Source organism: Bolinopsis microptera, chromosome 6 (assembly GCF_026151205.1).
Source record: "Bolinopsis microptera isolate Bmic1 chromosome 6, MBARI_Bmic_1.0, whole genome shotgun sequence".
NCBI classification, from domain to species: Eukaryota; Metazoa; Ctenophora; class Tentaculata; order Lobata; family Bolinopsidae; genus Bolinopsis; species Bolinopsis microptera.
In genome coordinates, this window is record NC_087077.1 from 8,806,293 (window position 1) to 8,828,462 (window position 22,170).

The window sequence follows — 22,170 nt, forward strand, 5'->3', positions numbered from 1 at the left end:
CTGGGGCCTTTTCCTGGGTCCTCCTCCTGGGTCCTCCTCCTCCTGGGTCCTCCTCCTCCTGGGTCCTCCTTCTCCTCCTCAGTCCTTCTCCTCCTCCTCCTCAGTCCTCTTCCTCCTCTTCCTCCTCCTCCTCCCTCTCAGTCATCCTCCTCAGCTATCCTCCTCAGCCATCCTCCTCAGTCCTCCTCCTTTTCAGTCCTCCTCAGTCCTCCTCCTGAGTCCTCCTCCTTTTGAGTCATCCTCCTCAGTTCTCCTCCTACTCCTCCTCCTCCTCCTAGGTCCTCCTTCTGGGTCCTCCTCCTCCTCCTCCTCCTCCTGTGTCTTCCTGATCATTCTCCTCCCTCTCAGTCATCCTCCTCAGTCATCCGCCTCAGTCATCCTCCTCAGCCATCCTCCTCAGCCATCCTCCTCAGCCATCCTCCTCAGCCATCCTCCTCAGCCATCCTCCTCAGCCATCCTCCTCAGTACTCTTCAGTACTCTTCAGTCCTCAAAATGTTTGTCCGCTTATGTCCACCAATGTCCGCTAATGTCCACCAATGTCCGTCCAAGTCCGCCAATGTCCGTCCGGGTCCGCCAATGTCCGTCCGAGTCCGCCAATGTCCGTCCGTGTCCGCCAATGTCCGTCCGTGTCCGCCCATGTCCGCCCATGTCCCAAAAAACACGTCCGTTGTCTCATAGAATCCAAAAAGGACAGGACATAGGCGGACATAGACGGACATGACACCCCCCCCAAAAAGGGTTTACTAACCGTACATAGTTTGTATAAACACACATGTTTATTGGAAATGTTCAAAATCAATAAATTAGAATCCCTCGTACAGTCCCACTCCTACATCTATTTTACAGATCATCAAGACGTACTGATCAATTCATCACTCCAACCCCATCCGCCTCCTTCATATCAGTGGTGTAACGTTGCCTGTTGAGTGTTGGCGCCAGTGGCGTAACGTTGCCTGTTGGCGCCCCCGCTGAAAAAGCACCTCCCTGTTAGCGCCCCCTCCCCTTTTGGCGTCTCTCACATTAGCTGATTTTAGAGGATACGCCGGTAAAATCTCTAAAAATGTGTGTTTTTAGAGCAAAACGCACAGTTTTGCTAGTACCGTAGTTAATTTTTTCCAAATTCTCCCACATTCAAACAACGATTTGGCGCCCCCCTAAGATGGCGCCCCCCCCCCCCCCCCCCCCCCACAATGCGGGGTTGGCGGGGCCCTTCGTTACGGGACATGTTCAAACCTGGTTGGTGGTTTTGTTTCACTGCCAAAATGGGCAATTATCTCATTTTTACAATAAGTCCATTTATAATTACTCAATGGTCTTTAAACTTTCAGAGATGATTATAATTGTCATAACAAATGGTCTTTGGTCATCGGCTATGAATAATATTGTAAAATGGCCCAGTTATGTTGAAAAATGTAACATTTGGTTACACTTTTCAATGGTTCAGCCAATTATTTATTGCTTAGCTGTGGAATGAAAAAAGACCCACTTTCGACTTCATTATAAGGCTCAAAATGGACATTTTGTAACATCATGATATCTTTATAGTAACCACAGCTAGTGTAGGATATGTATTTTACTCTTAAACCAGGTTATTAGTGCAGCAATTCTTGTATAAAGGCATTACCACAATCTTGGTATATGGTTCATAATCAATAAAAGGCCCATTTCTTTGAATAACGTAACATGGTTACAAATGAGTATGTTATACAGAGTTGTTTGATCTAGTATTGGTTTTAAGTTGGTTGATGCATTCAAATAAAAACATGAAACAACTTTACAAATTTTCAAAAATGGTGATTGGGACCAAATTGTTGAATTTTGTAACAATTTAAATTGACAATCCGCGACAGAACGCGGTAAATTTAATCAAATGAATAAAGCTAAATAGATTAAAGGTTGGATATGCAAAAACTTTTAATCTAAATACCAAATTGTATAGAAAATAGAAATTGGGCCCAATATATTGAAATTTGTAACATTAAAACGTCAGACGAGGTCAGAGCTAACGAGTTTATCCACTGAAATGGCATTAAAACGTTACAAAATTCAATGTTTTGGGCCCAAGTACAAAATTTGGTCAATAATATGGTTGATGGAACCCTTTATGACCTAGACAAACTGGTCTGAACTTCAAAAACTATAATATAGCTTGCCTAATACCCCTTACACTAGGATACATACTCTATACATTTACTTTCTAATATTACTTTATTCAAGTTCCGCAGCCATTTTATCAAATTATACGAATAAGGATTGCTTCAGAATTCTGTATGAGAATCTAAAAACCATGTTACCAATACAAAAATATATTGAATATTCCAGATATATGAGCTTGGCAGTCAAAACATAAATATAAATAAAATAATAATAATTTAAACTTTTATATTATAGTGTTATGTAGAATTCAATGTTTTGGGCCCAAGGACAAAATTTGGTCAAGAATATGGTTGATGGAACCCTTTGTGACCTAGAAAAACTGGTCTGAACTTCAAAAACTATTCACAAGTTTCTCTAACAACCCATTGAAAAAGTGTAACGCGGAAGTGCGTTACAAAATTCAATATCCAGGGCCCCCAACTAAACTGCTATATCTCAGAACCTGAATATGTTACAAAATTTCTGATTCAAGGGTGCCCTCAGTCAAAGGGTCTAGTTTTTGTCAGTAGTTTCAGTTTTTTGAAAAAATGAAACAAAACCACCAACCAGGTTTGAACATGTCCTACGCCACTGGTTGGCGCCCCCCTATAACATACATTAGTGATGATGCTATGTACATGTCATAATTTTTACTTTACTTTACTTTTACTTTACATCTGAGCATTAAGGTGTGTACTATACAGTTTCATGTTCACAATTATCCGCATCATATCACCTATCTCATGACACGATTTCCCACTCGAGTTATCTCGAATCCCAAACAGGTTAAATAGTGATGCAATTTGCAACAATGAGAATTGTTTGCTCAATGAAAATGTGCTAAGCGCGATCGCCGATTGACATGTCAGTACAAAAAGTATTTTGCGAGCTATGACGCTATTTTTGCGACATTTTAAAGCTTTTTCAAACTAGGTAGATACCCATATTACTGATTGTAGAGCAGCTCAGTTCAGTTGAATGCTGCCGACATTTTAAATTTCAATTATTGCAAAAATTCGTGAGATAAACCAAGTCACCCACCATGTTGCACATTACTTGCATTGTCGACTGTATCATGGCCTATGCTGTAGGCAAATGTACTGACCTATCTTAATAAGTCTACATCACACAATTGCTTGATAGATCTTGTAGGGGCATCCTTCAGTATAAATTTAAAGGGAACATTTATCAATTAATGTTTATTTTATATTTTTAGGGCCAGGTAGCGCAGTTGGTTAGAACGCCAGCTTTACAATCGTAAGGTTGCGGGTTCGAATCCCACTGTCTGCCTGGTCGTGGGGTGAGAGTCGTTGACGTTCAGCTAAGGATCCTGAGTGGTCTATGCAGCCCCCCGGTCTACTCAGCCGAATACTCGAGAAATCGGGTGTGAGGGTTAAATGAGGAGCTGCACATTGCAGCAAAGTCTTGGGCAAAGAAAGTATGGTACACACTACCTGAACCGTCACTGGCTAAAAACAAATCCTTCGGCTTCCTGTAATTGGTTGGTTGCACTTGTGTAACAATGTGGCTGTTGGAATACACCGAAGTAAAAGAGGTGTCTTGATAAAAAATTAAAAAATAAGCTACATTGGAGTGTACCGAAAACTCTATTGAATTATGAAATATGAATAATGATAACCTATGATTCATGTTCTCAGTAATTAGACTGTAACATCTGTTTAATCATCTGTCTGTAAGTATAATCAATTTTCCTTGAAGAAATTAGAGATCTGCAAAGCAACCATCGACGTCAGCAGTTTAAAAAAATCTTTCACAAATTAAGGTATTAATCTTCTCAACATTCACACTCCCTGTTAGCTGTACTATTTAAAACTGAGTGGAGTTGGGTTAAAAACATATAAGAGATACGATGATTTAACTTGTAGAAGCTTTCAATAAACATGTGTTAATCGTCGTCAGCTGAATGTGATGTGGTGGACAATGCTTATATGTGATTGAGTGGTGTCAGGGATGGAGGGTGGGGGAGGTGTGGGTGGGAAAGTGAAAATTACAGTACAATGTCAATAAAAATTTAGTCTTCTGTTGAGGTTGAGAAGGAAATGCCAGATGGTCTGGACTTTAAGGATTTGGCAATTTTAGGAAGAATGGGGTCCCAGAGGGAACTACATTTGGGTGCGCGGTCTGTTCTGTTCATAGCTGGTTGTCGTATTTGTATAGCTGCGTGTTCTGTGAGGTCAAGTTGGGAGCGTGAGGTGAGGGATTTGAGGACTTCGATGTTGTTCCAGGAGATGGTGTGGCCGGTGGTCAGGGCATGATGTGCAGGGGCTGATTTGATTCTGTCTGTGGATTCGTCGATGGCGTTGTTGAGTCTGTAACATCGTTCGTGTTCTTTCATGCGGTGGACCAAGGGTCTGTAGGTCTGTCCGGCGTATTTGGAGGGGCACTGTGAGCAGGAAATTTCGTAGATGGTGTTGGGAGTGAGGTGAGTAGGGGGTGTGGTCTTCGTTTTGGTGAGGAGGTTGCGGAGGGAGGTAGCAGAGGAGTGGGTGACTTTGATGTCGTGTTGTCCGAGTATCTTGGAGATGGGTTTGGATAGGGAGGGATGGAAAGGAAGAGAAACACTAAGGGCATGTTCACGGGTCTGTCGGTTGAATGAGGCTAGGGATTGGTGGCGAGAGGGGTTGGTGAATTTCCGTTGTACTTCGTCCATGATGGTGGTGATGCGGTGAGGAGGGAAGCCGTTCTGGAGGCAAACGTGTCGTACTGTCTGGAGTTCGTCGTCAAGGTGTTGGGGTGAGCAGATGTTGTGGGCTCTTCTGGTCAGTGATCGGATGACTGCGTTCTTAGATGAGTTGGTGGTGCAGGAGGAGTACTTGGTGTAGAGGTTGGTGTGGGTGGGTTTTCTGTAGACTGATGTGGATTTGTCAGGGTGGATGAGAACGTCAAGGAAGGGTATAGTTCCGTCTGTAGAGGGATGTTCTTGGGTAAAGTTGAGGTCTTCAGTAAGGGAGTTAAGGAATGTAAGGAAGGATTCTGCGTGGTTTCTGTCTCTGAAAGATCCAAGGCCGTCGTCAACGAAATGGGAGTAAGTGTTCGGAGGGTCAGGACATGAGGATAAAGCTAAGGTCTCGATTTCAGCAAGGCGGATTTCAGCTAGTTCAACAATGAGGGGGGATCCCATTGTACCACCTTCGTCTTGGGAGTAGAAGGAGCCGTTGAATTCAAGGTATGAGTTGTCAAGGCAAAAGTTGATAAGGGAGCCTATGGTGGTGGTGGTGACATTGGAGGGAAGACGAGAGGGGTTCTGTTCAAAGGAGGAGATGACAGTTTTGAGGGCTAGGCGCATGTCACAGGAGGTGTACAAGGATTGGACGTCTAAGGAGGCGTGGTAGTGGAAGGAGGGATTGAGAGAGGAGTCGAAGCGATGTTTGAAGTCGGAAGAGTCTTTGAGGCGTAAGGGGTTCTGGGCTAGGGGTTTGAGGAAAGATGCGAGGACTTTGTGGAGGGCTTGGAGGGGGGTGTTGTAGAAGCTGACTACGGGACGGATAGGTGCGCCGGGTTTGTGTATCTTAGGTTGTCCGTAAAGTTGAGGCCATCTAGGATGTAGGTTGCGCATCTTGTGGTATAGGTCGGTCGTGATCTTCTTGTCGGTGTGTAGTTTCTTGAGGACTTTCTGTAGTTTAGTGGTAACGGATTGAGTGGGGTCTTTCGTTAGGAGGGTGTAACTACCTGAGGATAAGTGGTCGGTAACTTTGGTTATGTATTGATCGTGAGTCAGTACAACAGTGGCGTTGCCCTTATCAGCAGGAAGAAATTTCAATTCAGATTTCTTAGATTTTAAAGATTTAAGAGCGGTACGTTGTTGTGGAGTCAAATTGTCGGTGGTCATGTCACGTTTATTGTCAAATTTAGATAATACAGAGGTGACCTGATATGTGGCTGAGGCTTCCATGCCTTCTCCTAGTTGTTTAGTGATATTCTGTATGAGGGGAGCCAGGTCGGGGGTAGGATCTGAGGTGGGTGTCGGGACGAACTTCAGTCCAAGGGAGAGGACGTCAGTTTCAGCTGTGGAGAGGGTCTGTCCAGAGAGGTTGATCACTGTTTTGGCTGTGGTGTCTTTCTTGGGGGTAGGTGAGGTCTTGAGGAGGGGACCATGAAATGTGGGAGAGGGTATGTCGAGCGTTTTAAGAGTGTCGTAGGGTGAGAGGAACGGGGTGTCGTATTCTGAGAGTAGTACCGCGAACTTCTTTTGGTGAGTAAGGAGTTGTTTTCTGTGGGTGTATGAGGATTTTTTGGTGTTGAGGTGTCCTAGTTTCTGAAAATATTGAGGGGTTATGAGTGATTCTATGTGTCTGAGGTTGTGCTCATAAGTGCGTTTGTGTTGTGCATATTTGAGGCGATAGTGGTTGAGTCTTTCAGTGATGAGGAGGTTAGATGCGTGAGTGAGGACTTCAGTTGAGCGTTTGGTGGATAGTGGGTTGGTGAGTCTGAGTCCCTTAGGGATGAGTGAGTGATCACGGCAGGCTTTCAGGAATGATATGTGACATGAGGTACTATTTAACTTTATCGTTATTTCTGTTGTTATGGTGAGATAATCTCCTTTATTTTATTAAACATTTCATGCTTCCCCCAGGATAAAAAATCAAATCTGAATTTTCTTCACCCCTAAATTTACTATACTCTTTTCATTGTGATGAAAATCAAGGCACATGTTCATGTAATGGCATGTCTTAATAAATTGATTTTTCTTGAATAGAACTCCCTCATTTCAGTATATCATGAACAAGATGAAAATGTTCAACACCAAAATAGTCTATTCTTACGGTTTGTGCAAATCCTGCACAAGAAATGTAAGCAATGGTCAGGTCCATCCTCTCTTCAATCCTCTTATCTCCAAGGAGAGGGCAGCTCTAGCCAGGGCTATTACCTTATCTGAGTCTAGTCTTGATAAACACAAGATAGAGGCAGCCAATCTTATGTCATCTGTTTTGAAACACAATTTGAAGAATACATCACTCAGAATAGGAATATCTGGACCACCGGGGGCTGGAAAGTCTACATTTATTGAAGCTCTTGGATTACATTTAGCTGAGCTTAACAACAAATTAGCTGTGTTAGCAGTTGACCCTTCATCAACTAGGTCTGGAGGATCTTTACTAGCAGACAAGACAAGAATGCAACATCTCTCTGTACACAAATCAGCATATATAAGGCCATCGCCAAACAGAGGACATCTTGGGGGAGTGGCCCGAGCTACTAGCAATGCTATTCAACTATGTGAAGCAGCTGGTTACAATGTTATTATTGTGGAGACTGTTGGGGCTGGGCAGAGTGAGATTGCAGTAGCAAACATGACTGATTTGTTTGTTTTACTTATACCACCTGGCTCTGGTGATGAATTACAGGGTATTAAGAAAGGGATCGTGGAAGTTGCAGACATGATTATTGTTACCAAAGCTGATGGAAACCTAAAAACAGCTACAAGACTTGTAAAGACTGAGTATTCACGAGCTCTAAGGCTACTTCGTAACCATGACGACACAAGTTGGAAACCATTTGTTCTTACTGTATCAGCTCTCAATGGAGAAGGTATTTCAGATGCATGGGATGAAATGCTGGAGTTTCAAAAAGAAATGATATCAACTGGAAAGTATTATGATAGGAGGAGGAGACAAAGGGTTTCATGGCTGTGGGATCACGTCCAATATGAACTCATGGATCACTTCAAGAGAGATAATACAATTACAGAATTTCAAAAGAAACTTGAAGAAGATGTGAAAGATGGGGTTATGATGCCCAGTACTGCTGCTCAGCAGTTATTGAGTGAATTTTTGGCTGGTAGAAAGTCATGAACATGACTATTTAGTCTTTCAATTAGTTAAATTAGCAAATTTTTATTGACGTTATTTGTAGATTTTGGTACAGATTTTGTGTGACCCTTTTTGTGAGTTTTATAGTTTAGGTACAGATATGATATAATGTGCCCAATTAATATCAGTGTATGAAATAGAAATATTTAACATCTAATACTGAACTTATTTTACTGAGATTATTTGATTCCTCTGATATGCTTTAAATCCTAACGAATCTACCCTTATATTTTATGATTGCATGAGTACAGTGTTATGGATAACTCATGTCAAATGATATTTTAAATTAGATAATAAAATACAAATTTTAGAATGTGAATGTGGCTAACGTTTATTAGATGACTCTATCTGCAGATGCATGTGGTGGACCAAATCCGTTGGTTTCTTTAGCCAACAATTATAGAGCAGCCGGAAGGTATATTTAAAGTTTTAATCTATAATTTTAATGAGAAATTTGACTTTATGTTCATGAATAACAATACAACATATTATTAAATATATTATTATCATGTATCACAATAAATACCATGATAACGCGATCTCTTTTAGGGCTGATAAGAGATATGGCAACAATCCCAGTTGCAGTTCACATAACATCTCAGATCTACTGAAACAAGTGGAAAATGTTCAACTTGACTCTAGTTCAGCAGGTAAATAGATAGCCATGATCAGCTGGTGATCAATTTCGAGCTCTTAAATTTTGAACGTTATATTTTATCTTAAAATCGTGTCTGTATTCTGCATATCAATATCCCTAGATAATAATGATTTTTTATGATAGTACAAATTATGTATTGATAAAAGTGTTTTCAGTTCAAGCAAACCAATCTGATTTTAGTCAGTTTCAACATGTACATGTGCCGCTTATTCAAAGTGCCTCCAAACAGCCCCTACTTAAGACGAAATCTCTGAACCAATACTGTAAGTATGGATGACAGGATGTTGAGAGAAAAAGGAACAACAAAAGAGCCACATCATACCTCAAACCTAAACTGAAATTATACACCAACTGTTCAACTAATATTACTATTCATACTACTAAACAGTTTCAGAATTTAGTGGTACTCAACGGGAAGCATCCTCAATTGTACCTCCTTCACAATATTTCTGGAGACCTCACCAGCGATTCTCGCAAGAGAGACAAGAACCAGACCATAGACAATTTCAGAACAGAAACTTTGCGGAATGGTAAATTACGAGTTACTTCACCTATTTAATACAGTAACCCAACATGCTCAAATTCCTGGGCATAGCTAAGTAGAACATCCTCATATCATAATATTAGCACTTAATAGCCGTGACCTGTTCTTGTTGCTCATTGTTTATTGTTGATGATAATTGTTGAGCAACCCATTCTGCATTAGGATCCGAAGATTCCACCCCGAGGTACTCCTTAAAGTCAGAGCGTCGGAAGTTGTTGATGTTGAACTCTCCCACGAGCTAGCAGAGGAATGGTTAAAAGATTTCCACCTTAACGATGTGATAAAAGTTGAGAATCTTTCTGAGGCAGAAAACATCGTAGAACAGTGGATACGAGAGTTCAGGTAACTTTTTAATAAACATCAAAATTCGTTTTAAAGTTTTAAAGACCTGTACTTAAAGTTAAGGTATTAAAATAAACATATTTCGAAGTGAAACTGAACTCTCACCAGGTTAGGAAGAGAAGTCAGCAACGAGTTAACTGCACAAGACAGAGTAGATATGGAGAAAGTAGATACAGAATATGAGTACGTGACTCAGACTCAGGACTCCACCAGTAATATCGATATGGGCATTGACATGATCAAACGAGGTGATTGAAATGAGATTCATAAATTTTTACCATCACTAATCACTATTCCCTTTTAATTTCCAAGTTACCCTCACTTAAATGCCTCAGAATATCACGCTTTATTACATAATGATCTTACTACCAAATATAACAACAGCTGAACTCCCGACAGGTGATCTACTGTCTGCTATCTCTATATTCGAGACGTTAGTGCAGCTAGATAAGCAGTGTGGTGAAGCGTGGTATTACCTGGGACTGTGTCACCAACAGAGCGAGAACGAACCCCAGGCTATCAGTGCTTTCAACAAGTATGTGGTTACTAAATCAGGCCACCCTCCTCCGCAAGCCATCGTGTCGCGTTTAAATTTGTGTGACCTAATTATGATCTTAAAACGTTATTTAATTATATTATGTATTTTAGATACGACATGCGACATTGCTCTTCGGCCCTTTCTCTACAATTTATCCTGTTATAATAGGATATTTTAACTAGTAAGCTATTCTCAATCCACCCCCATTTGACGATGGTTCCCCCATAACTTCAGAGTAGAAGAGGACGACATGTGTTACCCCTCCACACTGTTAGGATTAGCTGCTAGCTACCTGAACGAATACAAGTACCCTACGTCAACTGACTGCCTTGCAAAGTGGCTTCAAGTTTCTCACCCTGGAGCTCTCACAAAAGGTGGGACTGGTTGAGGGCTTTTGTGGTTATTTATAGTTCCATCACGTGATGGGAGTGGAGCAATATGACACAGCCACAAAAAGCTAATCGCTAAAAGCTTGAGACTTGAAATTGTAGTTTTTTTTGTGAGATTTACAGCACTTTCGACTTCTTCTATTCAATCATTTGGATTGACGAGAAGGGGATTTTAGAATCATATAAATTATCATTGTTTAACTTTGGCTACTTACGAAACTTTTAATGAAAGGCACTTTGACCCGCCCATATTATACAATATAGTCGTCACGAGGCAAAATCGTTCGGTTTGGTTCCAAATTTTGACATGATTTGACATATCATCAGTCACTACCCAGAACAGTTATACAGAACTAAACGAATTCGTAAGACTTAAGGGGAGATACACCAAAACCGTTTTTGCTCCGAACATCGATTTTATTTTATATTATTTTTAAATAGACAAAAAGAATAAGATTGTACACCTTCAAAAATTTTTAAAAATATTCCCTCATCGAGAAAAAAAATATTTTTCTTTTTCGAAAATTTTTAAAATTTGGAGAAGTCTGTCACTGTAATACCGATAGTTCGGCCATTTAAAAAGTTTTTTGGTTGATTATTTTACTGAACATTACTTACAGTCCGTACTAGAAGCCATTGAAAGGATTATATAATTGAACAATAAATGACCAAGTTACAGACCGAACAAGGTGAAAAAAGAAAAATTGGGATTTTTGCCTACCACCAAAGTTGTACATTTCACCACCCGCCCAGGTCATCAGATATCGCTTCAAAAATTCTTGTGAGTGTAGTTGATGATCATGGCAAGCGTTTTGGAACCGGATTTCTCTCAATTTTGAGTTTTAAGCTATGCAATGTGGCCTCAAACGACTAAGTAAAATTCATCGTAAAAAAGGGCAAAAAAGGCAGATTTAAGGCTTAAAATGCCTATAACTCAAAAAGTATCAGTTTTTTTGAAATAATTTTTACAGGATCGTAATCAGCTTGGTAAGACGAATCTTTTAGTACCAAATAGGTGCTTTAAGAAGACAAATTGTCTTAAATAATTTTCTAGCTCGAACACAAGGGTCCCCCCTTGTATAAATTTTGTACAAATTGTACACATTTTTTTACAAATTTTGTGGCTTTGAATATTATAAATGTCGTACTAAAAGATTCGTCTTACCAAGCTGATTACGATCCTGTAAAAATTATTTCAAAAAAACTGATACTTTTTGAGTTATAGGCATTTTAAGCCTTAAATCTGCCTTTTTTGCCCTTTTTTACGATGAATTTTACTAAGTCGTTTGAGGCCTCATTGCATAGCTTAAAACTCAAAATTGAGAGAAATCCGGTTCCAAAACGCTTGCCATGATCATCAACTACACTCACAAGAATTTTTGAAGCGATATCTGATGACCTGGGCGGGTGGTGAAATGTACAACTTTGGTGGTAGGCAAAAATCCCAATTTTTCTTTTTTCACCTTGTTCGGTCTGTAACTTGGTCATTTATTGTCCAATTATATAATCCTTTCATTGGCTTCTAGTACGGAGTGTAAGTAATGTTCAGTAAAAAAATCAGCCAAAAAACTTTTTAAATGGCCGAACTATCGGTATTACAGTGACAGACTTCTCCAAATTTTAAAAATTTTCGAAAAAGAAAAATAATTTTTTTCTCGATGAGGGAATATTTTTAAAAATTTTTGAAGGTGTACAATCTTATTCTTTTTGTCTATTTAAAAATAATATAAAATAAAATCGATGTTCGGAGCAAAAACGGTTTTGGTGTATCTCCCCTTAAAGACTATCACGCTTTTTAGCATCTTTACAAACAGTAATGTGGCTTGATTGGCAAACAATGACATAGATCAGGCGGGCCATGCACAACTTAAAAGAGCTAATATCTTTCGCAAAAGTAATGTTTCGTAATTTACATATGAATAAAACTCGTTTAATTTGATTCTTACACGATGACCTATAACTTCAAAGACGAATAACACGCAAAAGTACAGTCCTGCGATTGAACCCTATCACGAACTATCACATCCCTCCATCCCTGTTCTTAACACGACAGTTTTTAAAATATAATATAGTTAGTCAGATAAATTGGCACCTCCTCCGCAAGCAATTGGCACGCGATACCAGGAACACAGTGTAGTCTGGGCAACAGTACGGGTTTAGTTTATCAGCTCTGCTCACAGCGCTAGTTTTACTATGTACGTTGTTTCGCGAGGAGATTCTCTCAAGTACGCATGTTAACATACTGTGTAATATTATATATTTTCAGGATTTTAAGTGATGAGTTAATGTTAAAACCTCAAGTAGCAGCTACCTATAAATACCAGCTCATATTTGATAACATTGCTACGGTGGTCCGCACATTAACTTTGTCTTTAAACAGGAGATGTACCAGTAAACGCGGTAACGTTACGCAACACTTACAGCTCTCTGCCTCGAACCCCAAACACCGACATAGAGGTGCACACAGCGCTTGGAATCATCGCGTGCTTGTTGGACGAGCCCCACGTGGGAGCAGAGCACTTCGGGGACGCAGTCAGGAAGTCGCCGCAGGACTTCATGTTGTGGAACAGATTAGGTGCTACACTGGCTAACTCGGATAGGAGCAGTGAGAGCGTGGAGGCGTACAGACGCGCTCTCAGTCTCTCTCCTGGATACATCCGCGCGCGATACAACTTAGGGATAGCCTGTTTGAACCTTCACGCTTACAGGTAAGCTGGTGATGCTGTCATTATTTTAGTTGTAAATTTGCAGGTTAACGCGCTGAAATCTAATCTGTGAGATTGTTTTACTTACAGCGGTATTTGGGATCTCAAAAGTTATCTGTTTAACGTGATATTTGATACCCACTTTATCTGGGGACCTGGTATCAAATATTTGATGTCACGTCTTACTCTGACGGCTGTTCGGCTCTTTTCTTTCACGTTTCGTTGTGTGTATACTCTGGGATACTCTACAATTGTTATATTATGTGGACTGATACATTAATTGTGTAGTGTTTACTAATTGTTAACTAATTATTGTTTACTAATTGCTTTGTAGATCGCTTCTGGTTCATGAGTTTATCTTCATTTGCATTTCACCCACACATTTTAAAATGCATAAGAAACGACAACTTTTTCTTTAATTTTTAAACATTTAACGCAGCGTTTTTGTTTGTTTGTCAAATGACTTTATTTCCATTCCTAAGTAACTTTGTTATGTCTCACGTTTCGTCGTGTACACTATTTCATCACATTTTTGGTAATCATTGGAACTAGACTACTTATCAAGGAAAATTTTGAAATTTCTGCATTTTTATTGATAATTTCGCGGAAACGTCAAATATTCCTTTACAGTTACATGCATTTCTCGATAGCTACTTTAAAGATTATCGATATCGTGAATTATTTGCCGTGTCATTTACCGTAAATTCTCATAATTAAGCGTCGAAATTTTTCCAAAATCTCTCTTATTTTGACACATTATGAACTAGGCTTGAAGTTTGATATCTTCACCCAGCTCTCGGATATTTCCCTGTTATGACAGCTTCCCCAAAGTAATTCCAAAGCAGACAGTAAATCTGTGTCGAACTAGATTGCGTGTCGAACTTAAGTACATGTACCGGAGCCCACTTGTCTGCGAATATGGAATTAAAATTATAACTTAAAGTCGCCAAACGGATTTACGTATAATAATTCACTTTCTCGTTAATGACGTACTTTAATAAATGGCCTACTTTATCGAATGACGGGCTACAACTTTATAAGACTAAGAGTAGTCATCCGTGCAATACTATATATTATATGATATGATAATATATAGTTTAATATGTTATATTATATAATAATCATCTTACAGTTTGCATTCATTTCCACTAGATATATCATCACGATCCTGCTCTGTATATTAAATAAGGTAATATTTTACAGGGACATAACCTGCAGTATATTGAACAACAGTTTATTGAGCTGCACTATATTTTGCAGGGAGGGAATAGAGCACTTCCTAACGTGTTTAAAGCAACAAGACAGCGCAGCAGTTTGGCAGACTCTCAGACTGGCGCTGTCACTGGCTCGTCACTACGACGAACTGGTTCACATCGACACCAGATCTCTTCAACCTCTTCTCACTGCTTTTAATATCGAGTAGACACTGCTCATGCTCGGGAGGTGTATTTGTGGAAATGGAATGTATAGTATTAGTATTAGATATTTGAGTTTGACGTTTAAGTTTTAGAATAGTTTCCTGTGCCGGTATTTAATGTGTATTGGTAAGGAGTGGGGATAAAGTGTTTTTCTATAATGGTGTAACTATTTTTATATATTGTAGAACTTCGTGAAGTGACGTTTCTTCTTTGGATATATATTTTGTCCGTTTTCAGATATTTAACCTATAAAATTTTAAACTTAGTTTGAGATAATTTGTTTGATAAATGTTTTTTGAATATTTTGATTTTTAGAATATAAATTTGAATATCCAAAATCAGTAACCTGACAGCATGATATTGGTAAATATTCATCTGGTTACTTGGTGTACATATTTTTCTGCGTATTTCGTGCATATAAAAGGATTCTCCCTCATTTTAATATTGCTGTGTTTCCTAGTATTGAATAACAGTACGGTATTTCACTCACTTCAAATATGTAGCTACCAGACGCACCCTGGTCCTTGCCCTGCCCTTTTCAGTCTCCACCTGTCAACTAATTATCTAATTAACTAGATAATCAGAGCCTACTTTATCGTATGTTTCCACCAAACTTTCAATCAAAACCCCCTTATTACCCTTTTGATACCTCGCAGTATCAACAGTGATTAGCAGTTTCTTGATAAAAGTGGTTGTGGAATTTAAAATCTTCACCTGTTTGACATGTCCTGAATACCCTCAACCGTGGAGCATACCAAAATACCGCACATGTTATGTGCGGTATTGTGTACTCTCTGCTGCTTAAGTTTGGGTAAATTGTTCCATGTTTGTGTCTAATCGTCCAATATAAAGAGGCCATCCTTAATACTCCTTATCAAACTAATTGTCCAATTTCACGAAACGTCTATCAAATTATGCTAGATGGGACTATTATCTCGACAGTCACCCCCCTGGTGTAAAGTTAGCACCACGCTGTTCCCTCCTCTACTTTCTCTTAATATTGTATCTTGGGCTTACTGCTGTTTGTATATTTTGTATTTCTCTATTCCGATATGTTACTGGCTGCTTTCTATTGTTTGTGTTTTTAGTGCTTCCACACTTTAGCTATTATCCTTTGAGATGTTCGTTTGATGTAACGCCGAATCCAAACATGGTTAATTTGTGAATCTGTTTTTTCTCGTAAACAGTTTTTAATTGAGAACGGACAAAGACTTCAGACAGTTCGCAATTAAGCAGCTGAAATGCATTAAAATTGATAGAATTCCTCTATTTAGTGACAGATTCATTAATTGTTTGTTCCATATTCAGTTCTTATGACTGCGACTGGTGCTCGTTATTATAGTCTGAGATGGATAAGTGAACCCTTTTTCCTTGAAACTTACATTTTTACGTGGCACTGCGAATAGTTTATTCAGCTACGTAGATTTGTGGTTTAATAGGATCATTTTCTCGAGCTTTGAGCAGCCATAATCCTATTGTTTTTGTTTTTAGGGCACTTAACCCTCGATATTAGCTTTGAAATGTATAAAGTATTTGAGGGGAATAGTTTGGAGACTGCTAGAAATAATCTCCCTAAGAGTTGTAAGAGAAATAGTTTCAGGGGAAAGAGAGAAGTTTACATCTCGTCTGTCAGAGTTCTATAGAAATTTACCGGGGAAAAAGCACATCTAAAACACAAATACCTCTCCAACATTTCCACGATTTATTAACTTTCTACCATCTTACACTCAACTTGTGTGTTTCTGTGAACTTCATGACACTCAATACTCTTATTAACCGTTACATTGGTTACGGGGCTGACACTGCACCACTTACACACCATGACAACACGTAACGTTCAACACATTTAGCGATAAGGGATCGTTTACATAATATTACGTCAGCAATATTTTAGTTTTCAGACACCCCTCCCCACCCCGTCAGAAAGTGCAGCAGGGCTTACAATTAACTAACTAATTAATTTACTAATTAACTTATTAGGCGATGTGGCAAGTTCAAGATGAGATAGAGAGTACAGATCAGCACGAACTTCTAAACGACGACAACATTCTGATACGGTGCAGTGGCAACATAACAATGTAAGTGCATATTTTACATATTTTAGTTTAAATTATGGGCATATCCTGTATTTTTTAATGTGTAACTCCTAGTGAACAAATTTTCTTTCAATAAGAATTTTGCTATTATTATAAACTAGTAGTTGGCAGTTGCTACTGATAATTTCGCAATTAAAACTCTTGATCTGTAAGACCTGTAGGAACGAGTACATTCACATCACTACGAGCAAAGAGTCATTAAGTAATTATCTACGTCATTACATAATTATACCCATAATTACATAATCATAAATTAATTATGTGACCTGGAGTTTGACAAGGCTGATCTATCTACATCCAATAAGAGAGAGCGTGGTTATAATTATAGATTATAATATACTCCGATCTCCGTGTTCTTTAACAGCTATACTAGAGAAATGTGACATGGACGTGTAATATTAGTTTTGATATGATACTCTCGCGTGATGATAGTCTGACGATGATCATGGTGGGAGGGGTTGTTGAACTGGGAGCTTGTCTTTATGTGATTGAATTACACTGCACTTTTCTATATTATAGTTACTCCTTACGCTACTCCTTACATGCCTTACATTTCATCTGATCCAGGGCTTTATGATAACATTTCAGGTGTCACCACATACCACGTTTCTTGTGAGACAGCTTCATGTTAACTCTCAAATTCTAATGATCATTTCAGATAATGCAAGTGACCTCAAGCTGAATTAAGAAAATTACAATTGTTTACTACAAACGTATACACTATACGTTACTATGGTCTTATCCAGCTAAAACTTTGCCAAACATATATATGATTTAACTTTCAAGTGAGACGTCTGTATATTTTACAACTCAGTGACAAGCTCCATGTCCGCCATGACAGCTTGATCCACACAGTAGGAGATATATCGTGTGTGTACATACTTGATTATACATGCTAACTATACATTATACACTGTACACTGATCTGTATTCTTACATAATTACTATACGTTACATGCACTCTAACTGTGGTGAGCACATGTAAAGGTATAATTAATTCTGTGGAATTGAGTTTAATGAACCGCAGAGAGATAATGATAAAAAAGTAAACGTCATAATAATAATACGAAGAGTTTAACTAACATTCCAAGGGTGGAATTAGGTAACAATCAGAGTATGGTGGTAAATAAAAACAAGTTGTTAACATCAACTCTCTCATTAACTTAAATATAGTGTATTAGTTATTATTAGCGTGTCCAATACACATGGTAATACAATGTTACTGACCTTACTTCTCCATAACAATGTAAACAATTAGGCCGGGTCACAGGACAAACACTTCACATTCTACCCACATTCCTACATTCTTCCTGCATTCTTCTACTCGGTACCATGGTAACACTACGGTGACTCTACTCACGTTGTTACTGCATCTACACACTGGCGTGTACCACTACAGTATACACTAGCTACTACTACTACTACTACTACTCTGCCATATTGGTTATATACTGTAATTAGTGGTTGTCTACATGTAGCCTGAAGTCCACGGTATTGAACGTCATGTATCATGTGGCGTATTCGCTATATTACAGTGCAGTTATTATAGCTGCTAGTTAGTAGTTATTAATTTTATATATATATATGTATTTATTTATATATAGTAGCTAGTTACTGATATGATAATATGTCTAGTTAGGAGTTATTCATATAATAATATTTAATTGCTAGTTATTGTTCTGATAATTAGTGAGATGATGTAAAATGTGCTGTTATTAACTGGTATTATATATCAGTAGTTGACATATCCGGTTATATGTCTGACTACAGACACATATATATTAGTACAGACACAAATATAATTAGTACAGACACAGATATTAGTACAGACAGACAGTTCCATAAATATGGGTACAGTTTGGATTAACGGACACACAGTGTTCTCCCAACAACACCTCACATCATGATCTAAAGCTTGATGTTAAGATATCTGAAGAAGTTTAGTTTTTAACAAAGCACAACTCTCTAGACTCAGCCCTTCCCACGGGCGGAAGGTTTTTAAAACCCACCTGACTTGTCAATGATAACAGAGTTCGTGCTTTACGTCCACTTTTCTCCAAAAATGGGCAATGAAGCCGTGTTCCTCTAAAACTAGGTCACATCGTGGAGTATTATATGATTGATAATTCCCTGTTGAAATGATGTGATAGGGATTTTTTCATCGCTGACCACTGAAAGGATTGTCTAAAGATTAAGTGAGGATGGATTGATCAGAGTGTTCCCAGGCCCATGTGAAGATAGTATAGTGATTGTGCAAAGTTTTCAGGCACAATACGGTTATATCTCATAAAGACGTGAGAGAATGACGTGATTTTCATTATGATCAACCACAAACTTCAGATTTCTAGATTAAATGTGTCCCAGCCCTACCAATATATCTACGATACCATTCATATGATCTGTTTTAACCATCATGTGATAAGTAGTCCCCGGAGAGGGTCGGGCTTCTTGGATACTGCCCCAACACTTTTCTAAACATGTTCAGATACAAAATATCACCCGATTATTCCAGTCCGCAACAGATATATTAAACTTTTATCTAGCCATGTATTTAGCCAAGTAAATATTTTGTTTTTCCTCAGAAAACACAATTTCATTAATATCTAATTAAAATTGTGTTCTGGTTGACTTGAAATAAGAGCTGCTAGACAGGTTGTTCTGTTATTGTCACCAGGTGGTAATAAAGTAATAACAGCTTGCTCTCCTTCGTATCACGATAAAAACACGACTTTGGCATGTTTCCAAAAAATCAGCTGTTGATAAAACTATAAAATTGGTTTTTAGGGTGTTAATGATGTACACTATTGGTGCTTTTTACTTAGAAATGAGACTTTTGAGTTTTATGCCGTCAGGATTAAAAGCAGCTGCCTCAATTTCCTCTTAATCATCACAACTTCTACGTTACATTTTCGATAGAAATTGCAGTAAGTATTGTTATTACAAAAAGCAGCATTACTATTATTACTCGATTATACTGATAAAAACTAAATTATATAACACGTTCTTCTTCCCCAGATTTGGTCTGTGTAACAAGTACAATACTTCCTACCCCTCACAACTGACTGCTAAAGTAGCTCCAGAAGAATTCGCAGAAACCATCAACAAGATCAACAAAGAACTACGGAAGAATATAGACTTCACTTGGAAAGCTCTCATTTTAGGTGAGATTTTTGTGCTGGTTGGAAATTATCTTGATATTTCAGTACTAGAATATATTTCATATTTTTCAGAAATATATTGGTAATACTAATATATAAAATACAACGATAAATCTTTAAAACCGTATGTTATCGAATTTTCTTGGCCAAAGACCAAACAGGATAGGTTAAAGCTATTGAACGCCGCATTGAGGTGTTGTTTTTAAAAAAACATTTTAAAAGGTCATTATCAGTAACATACCTCGACTGGTTTAAACCAATAGAATTTTACCCATTATGACCTGTATTCCAGGGTGTCTGTGTTGTTGTTGCTCATGTGGTATGACAATGATACCTCCACTACTCCTCAACAATAAGGTATGTGCTTACATTTCTTGATTTCTGTGTGGTTTTAAACAGGTATTTTGCAGTCTCCAACATTTTCGTTGTAATGTATATTAAACTTTTATTGACCTTGTTTCATTTTAATATTTTAAAATAATATACCAATTTCATATTCTGGATTCATGCCTATTATATTATGATCATTGCGTGCTATCTTGTATCTGGCTCGGAGTTCATCATGTCTCCAATTCCGCCAAGCGTTGCCCAGTTACTAATATTGGAATAACTTATACTCACAGTGATCACACTGTCCACACACTTATTCCAGGCTAAACGTCAGATGAAGAAGATATTAGATTGGGAAAACACTAGAGTGTATAATAAGGTAATATTATAATGTGGTAATATTATATAATAAGGTAATATTATAATGTGGTAATATTATAATATAATATAATATATAATATAAGGTAATATTATAATGTGGTCAACTTTTAAAATAATCCTCTTTACATGTTGACTCTTTTCTGATCGAGCTGGTTACAAGATTCAAAGAATGTTGATTTTTTCCTGGGCTAGTGACACAAGTTTGACTTCTGTCTAGTCCCGTATTCAGTCAGAAATTATGTGTTTGATAGAAATGATATGGGTATTAAAACAATACTACTCATAAGTCAGTCTAAAATCAGGCTAGTGGAGGTTTACTGTAGGTGACAGTTTTATTAGGGACCTGATAACTAATAAGTATTGATCAAGCTGGGTGATATTTTCACATTAATCTGGTAGAGCATGAGACCAGCGTTACTTGTGTGATCTGAGTACATGATCAACAAATCCTGTACTTATGACAGCTTGAGAGACTGACCAGCTTGCATCAGACCTCTGCCGCGAACCCTGATCAAATGTGTGAAGTTGTCTATTACACTTACCTGTGGCATGGCTTGCAACTTAACAAAACTTCAATTATTGTGAATTATTATGAATTCATAATTATATCTTCAGATTGGGCTGAATTGGATTCTGCGGAGACTCCCCTGTGAAAGAAGCCCCATGTTAGAATATGTAAGTCATTTTAATTACATTTATAGACATCAAAATATCTTTCTACGTTCTTTTGTTTCATTGAATAAAATCATATACTCCTTACTCTAAGTTTATTATACTTAATTACGTCGCATTCTGTAAATAGTGGAATGAGTGTCTGAAAAGCTTTGCTGTACGGGGGGTGGGGGAGTTGGTGGTGATACAGGATTCCTGAGCTGATTCAATTACTCTTATTCGACAGGTGTTGATACTGGAAAAAGTACGACAAGATCAGATCTTAGCAGTTGACTGACGCCGGGACAACGCATATTATGACGTCATAATTACGTAATTAATTGGATAATTACGTCACAGAAAAGTGAGATTGGGTCCAGTCATCAAATAGCTGGCAGTTTGCCAAGGAGACTGTGTTTATATTTTGTAAAGTGTTTTCATATTTTCTCATGGTCACAGAGTAACAAGAGCTAGAAAAGATGTAAGATGTAAGATACATAAATAAAAGGCGGAGAAATTCCAAACATATCTGCGAAAAATTCTGCGTTCCTTCATTGTTCTTGGCCACCATTTCACGGGATTTATCGACTTGGCTTCATATTTCTAGACTTCCTGAAGCACTGCATTCTCCATGCATGGAGACATGAAGCCATTTTGTGATAGAAGTCATAATGTTATAAGTACTGTTATAGTAATCTTTAAACTTAACTCATATTGGCAAATCAGCAAGATACTTCACTATATATTTAAATATGTTTGGGGTTTCTGTTCTATTAAATGAACTATTCAGCTTTTAGGCAATCTAATGCTTGGGAGGAATTTCGATATTACTCGTGCAATCATCTCTTATTTATAAGATAGTTTTTACAAAAACACTGAACACTGAATAGTGAGTCAGCCTCAATTTTGTAATTTCTAATATGTTAATTTAAGCAACTTTGCTGGTAAAATTTAAAACACAGCTTGATAATTGTGTTATCAAGACATCATTT

The 22,170-nt window shown here is 38.1% G+C and overlaps 5 protein-coding genes across 7 annotated transcripts in view; 3 read left to right on the forward strand and 2 right to left on the reverse strand.

Moving 5' to 3' along the window:
- Window positions 1–22,170, forward strand: part of LOC134816912 (mucin-2-like) — a 765,431-nt gene that overhangs the window by 710,007 nt on the left and 33,254 nt on the right. The window lies entirely within an intron of this gene.
- Window positions 1–22,170, reverse strand: part of LOC134816936 (rab-like protein 2A) — a 46,513-nt gene that overhangs the window by 23,995 nt on the left and 348 nt on the right. The window lies entirely within an intron of this gene.
- On the reverse strand, window positions 3,933–6,969 carry LOC134817366 (uncharacterized). Its single transcript, XM_063826502.1, has 3 exons — window positions 6,922–6,969; window positions 4,475–6,413; window positions 3,933–3,970 (listed from the first exon to the last, which is right to left on the reverse strand). Exons 1-3 carry the CDS (start codon window positions 6,967–6,969, stop codon window positions 3,933–3,935), a joined length of 2,025 nt encoding a protein of 674 aa, XP_063682572.1.
- On the forward strand, window positions 8,259–14,944 carry LOC134816924 (peroxisomal targeting signal 1 receptor-like). Its single transcript, XM_063825975.1, has 10 exons — window positions 8,259–8,383; window positions 8,518–8,618; window positions 8,782–8,889; window positions 9,015–9,156; window positions 9,333–9,512; window positions 9,621–9,760; window positions 9,912–10,047; window positions 10,285–10,424; window positions 12,820–13,147; window positions 14,405–14,944. The coding sequence occupies exons 1-10, from the start codon at window positions 8,307–8,309 to the stop codon at window positions 14,565–14,567; spliced, it is 1,515 nt and encodes a 504-aa protein (XP_063682045.1). The 5' UTR covers window positions 8,259–8,306; the 3' UTR covers window positions 14,568–14,944.
- On the forward strand, window positions 16,546–21,476 carry LOC134817367 (cysteine-rich hydrophobic domain-containing protein 2-like). The gene is made up of 6 exons (XM_063826503.1): window positions 16,546–16,640; window positions 19,674–19,819; window positions 20,109–20,173; window positions 20,469–20,525; window positions 21,143–21,202; window positions 21,426–21,476. Exons 1-6 carry the CDS (start codon window positions 16,546–16,548, stop codon window positions 21,474–21,476), a joined length of 474 nt encoding a protein of 157 aa, XP_063682573.1.

What these genes read in the sequence shown, in the direction of transcription:
- LOC134817366 (XM_063826502.1), bottom strand. Translation starts at nt 6,969, where the DNA reads ATGGACCTGACCATTGCTTACATTTCTTGTGCAGGATTTGCACAAACC. An exon ending in GTGCAGGATTTGCACAAACC is followed by an intron (nt 6,414 to 6,921) that starts GTAAGAATAGAC and finishes CAATATTTTCAG; the next exon opens with AAACTAGGACACCTCAACAC. An exon ending in CATGAAAGAACACGAACGAT is followed by an intron (nt 3,971 to 4,474) that starts GTTACAGACTCA and finishes AACTCCACTCAG; the next exon opens with TTTTAAATAGTACAGCTAAC.
- LOC134816924 (XM_063825975.1), top strand. Translation starts at nt 8,307, where the DNA reads ATGACTCTATCTGCAGATGCATGTGGTGGACCAAATCCGTTGGTTTCT. An exon ending in AATTATAGAGCAGCCGGAAG is followed by an intron (nt 8,384 to 8,517) that starts GTATATTTAAAG and finishes GATCTCTTTTAG; the next exon opens with GGCTGATAAGAGATATGGCA. An exon ending in CAGTGGATACGAGAGTTCAG is followed by an intron (nt 9,513 to 9,620) that starts GTAACTTTTTAA and finishes AACTCTCACCAG; the next exon opens with GTTAGGAAGAGAAGTCAGCA.
- LOC134817367 (XM_063826503.1), top strand. Translation starts at nt 16,546, where the DNA reads ATGTGGCAAGTTCAAGATGAGATAGAGAGTACAGATCAGCACGAACTT. An exon ending in CACTACTCCTCAACAATAAG is followed by an intron (nt 20,174 to 20,468) that starts GTATGTGCTTAC and finishes CACTTATTCCAG; the next exon opens with GCTAAACGTCAGATGAAGAA. An exon ending in GAAGCCCCATGTTAGAATAT is followed by an intron (nt 21,203 to 21,425) that starts GTAAGTCATTTT and finishes CTTATTCGACAG; the next exon opens with GTGTTGATACTGGAAAAAGT.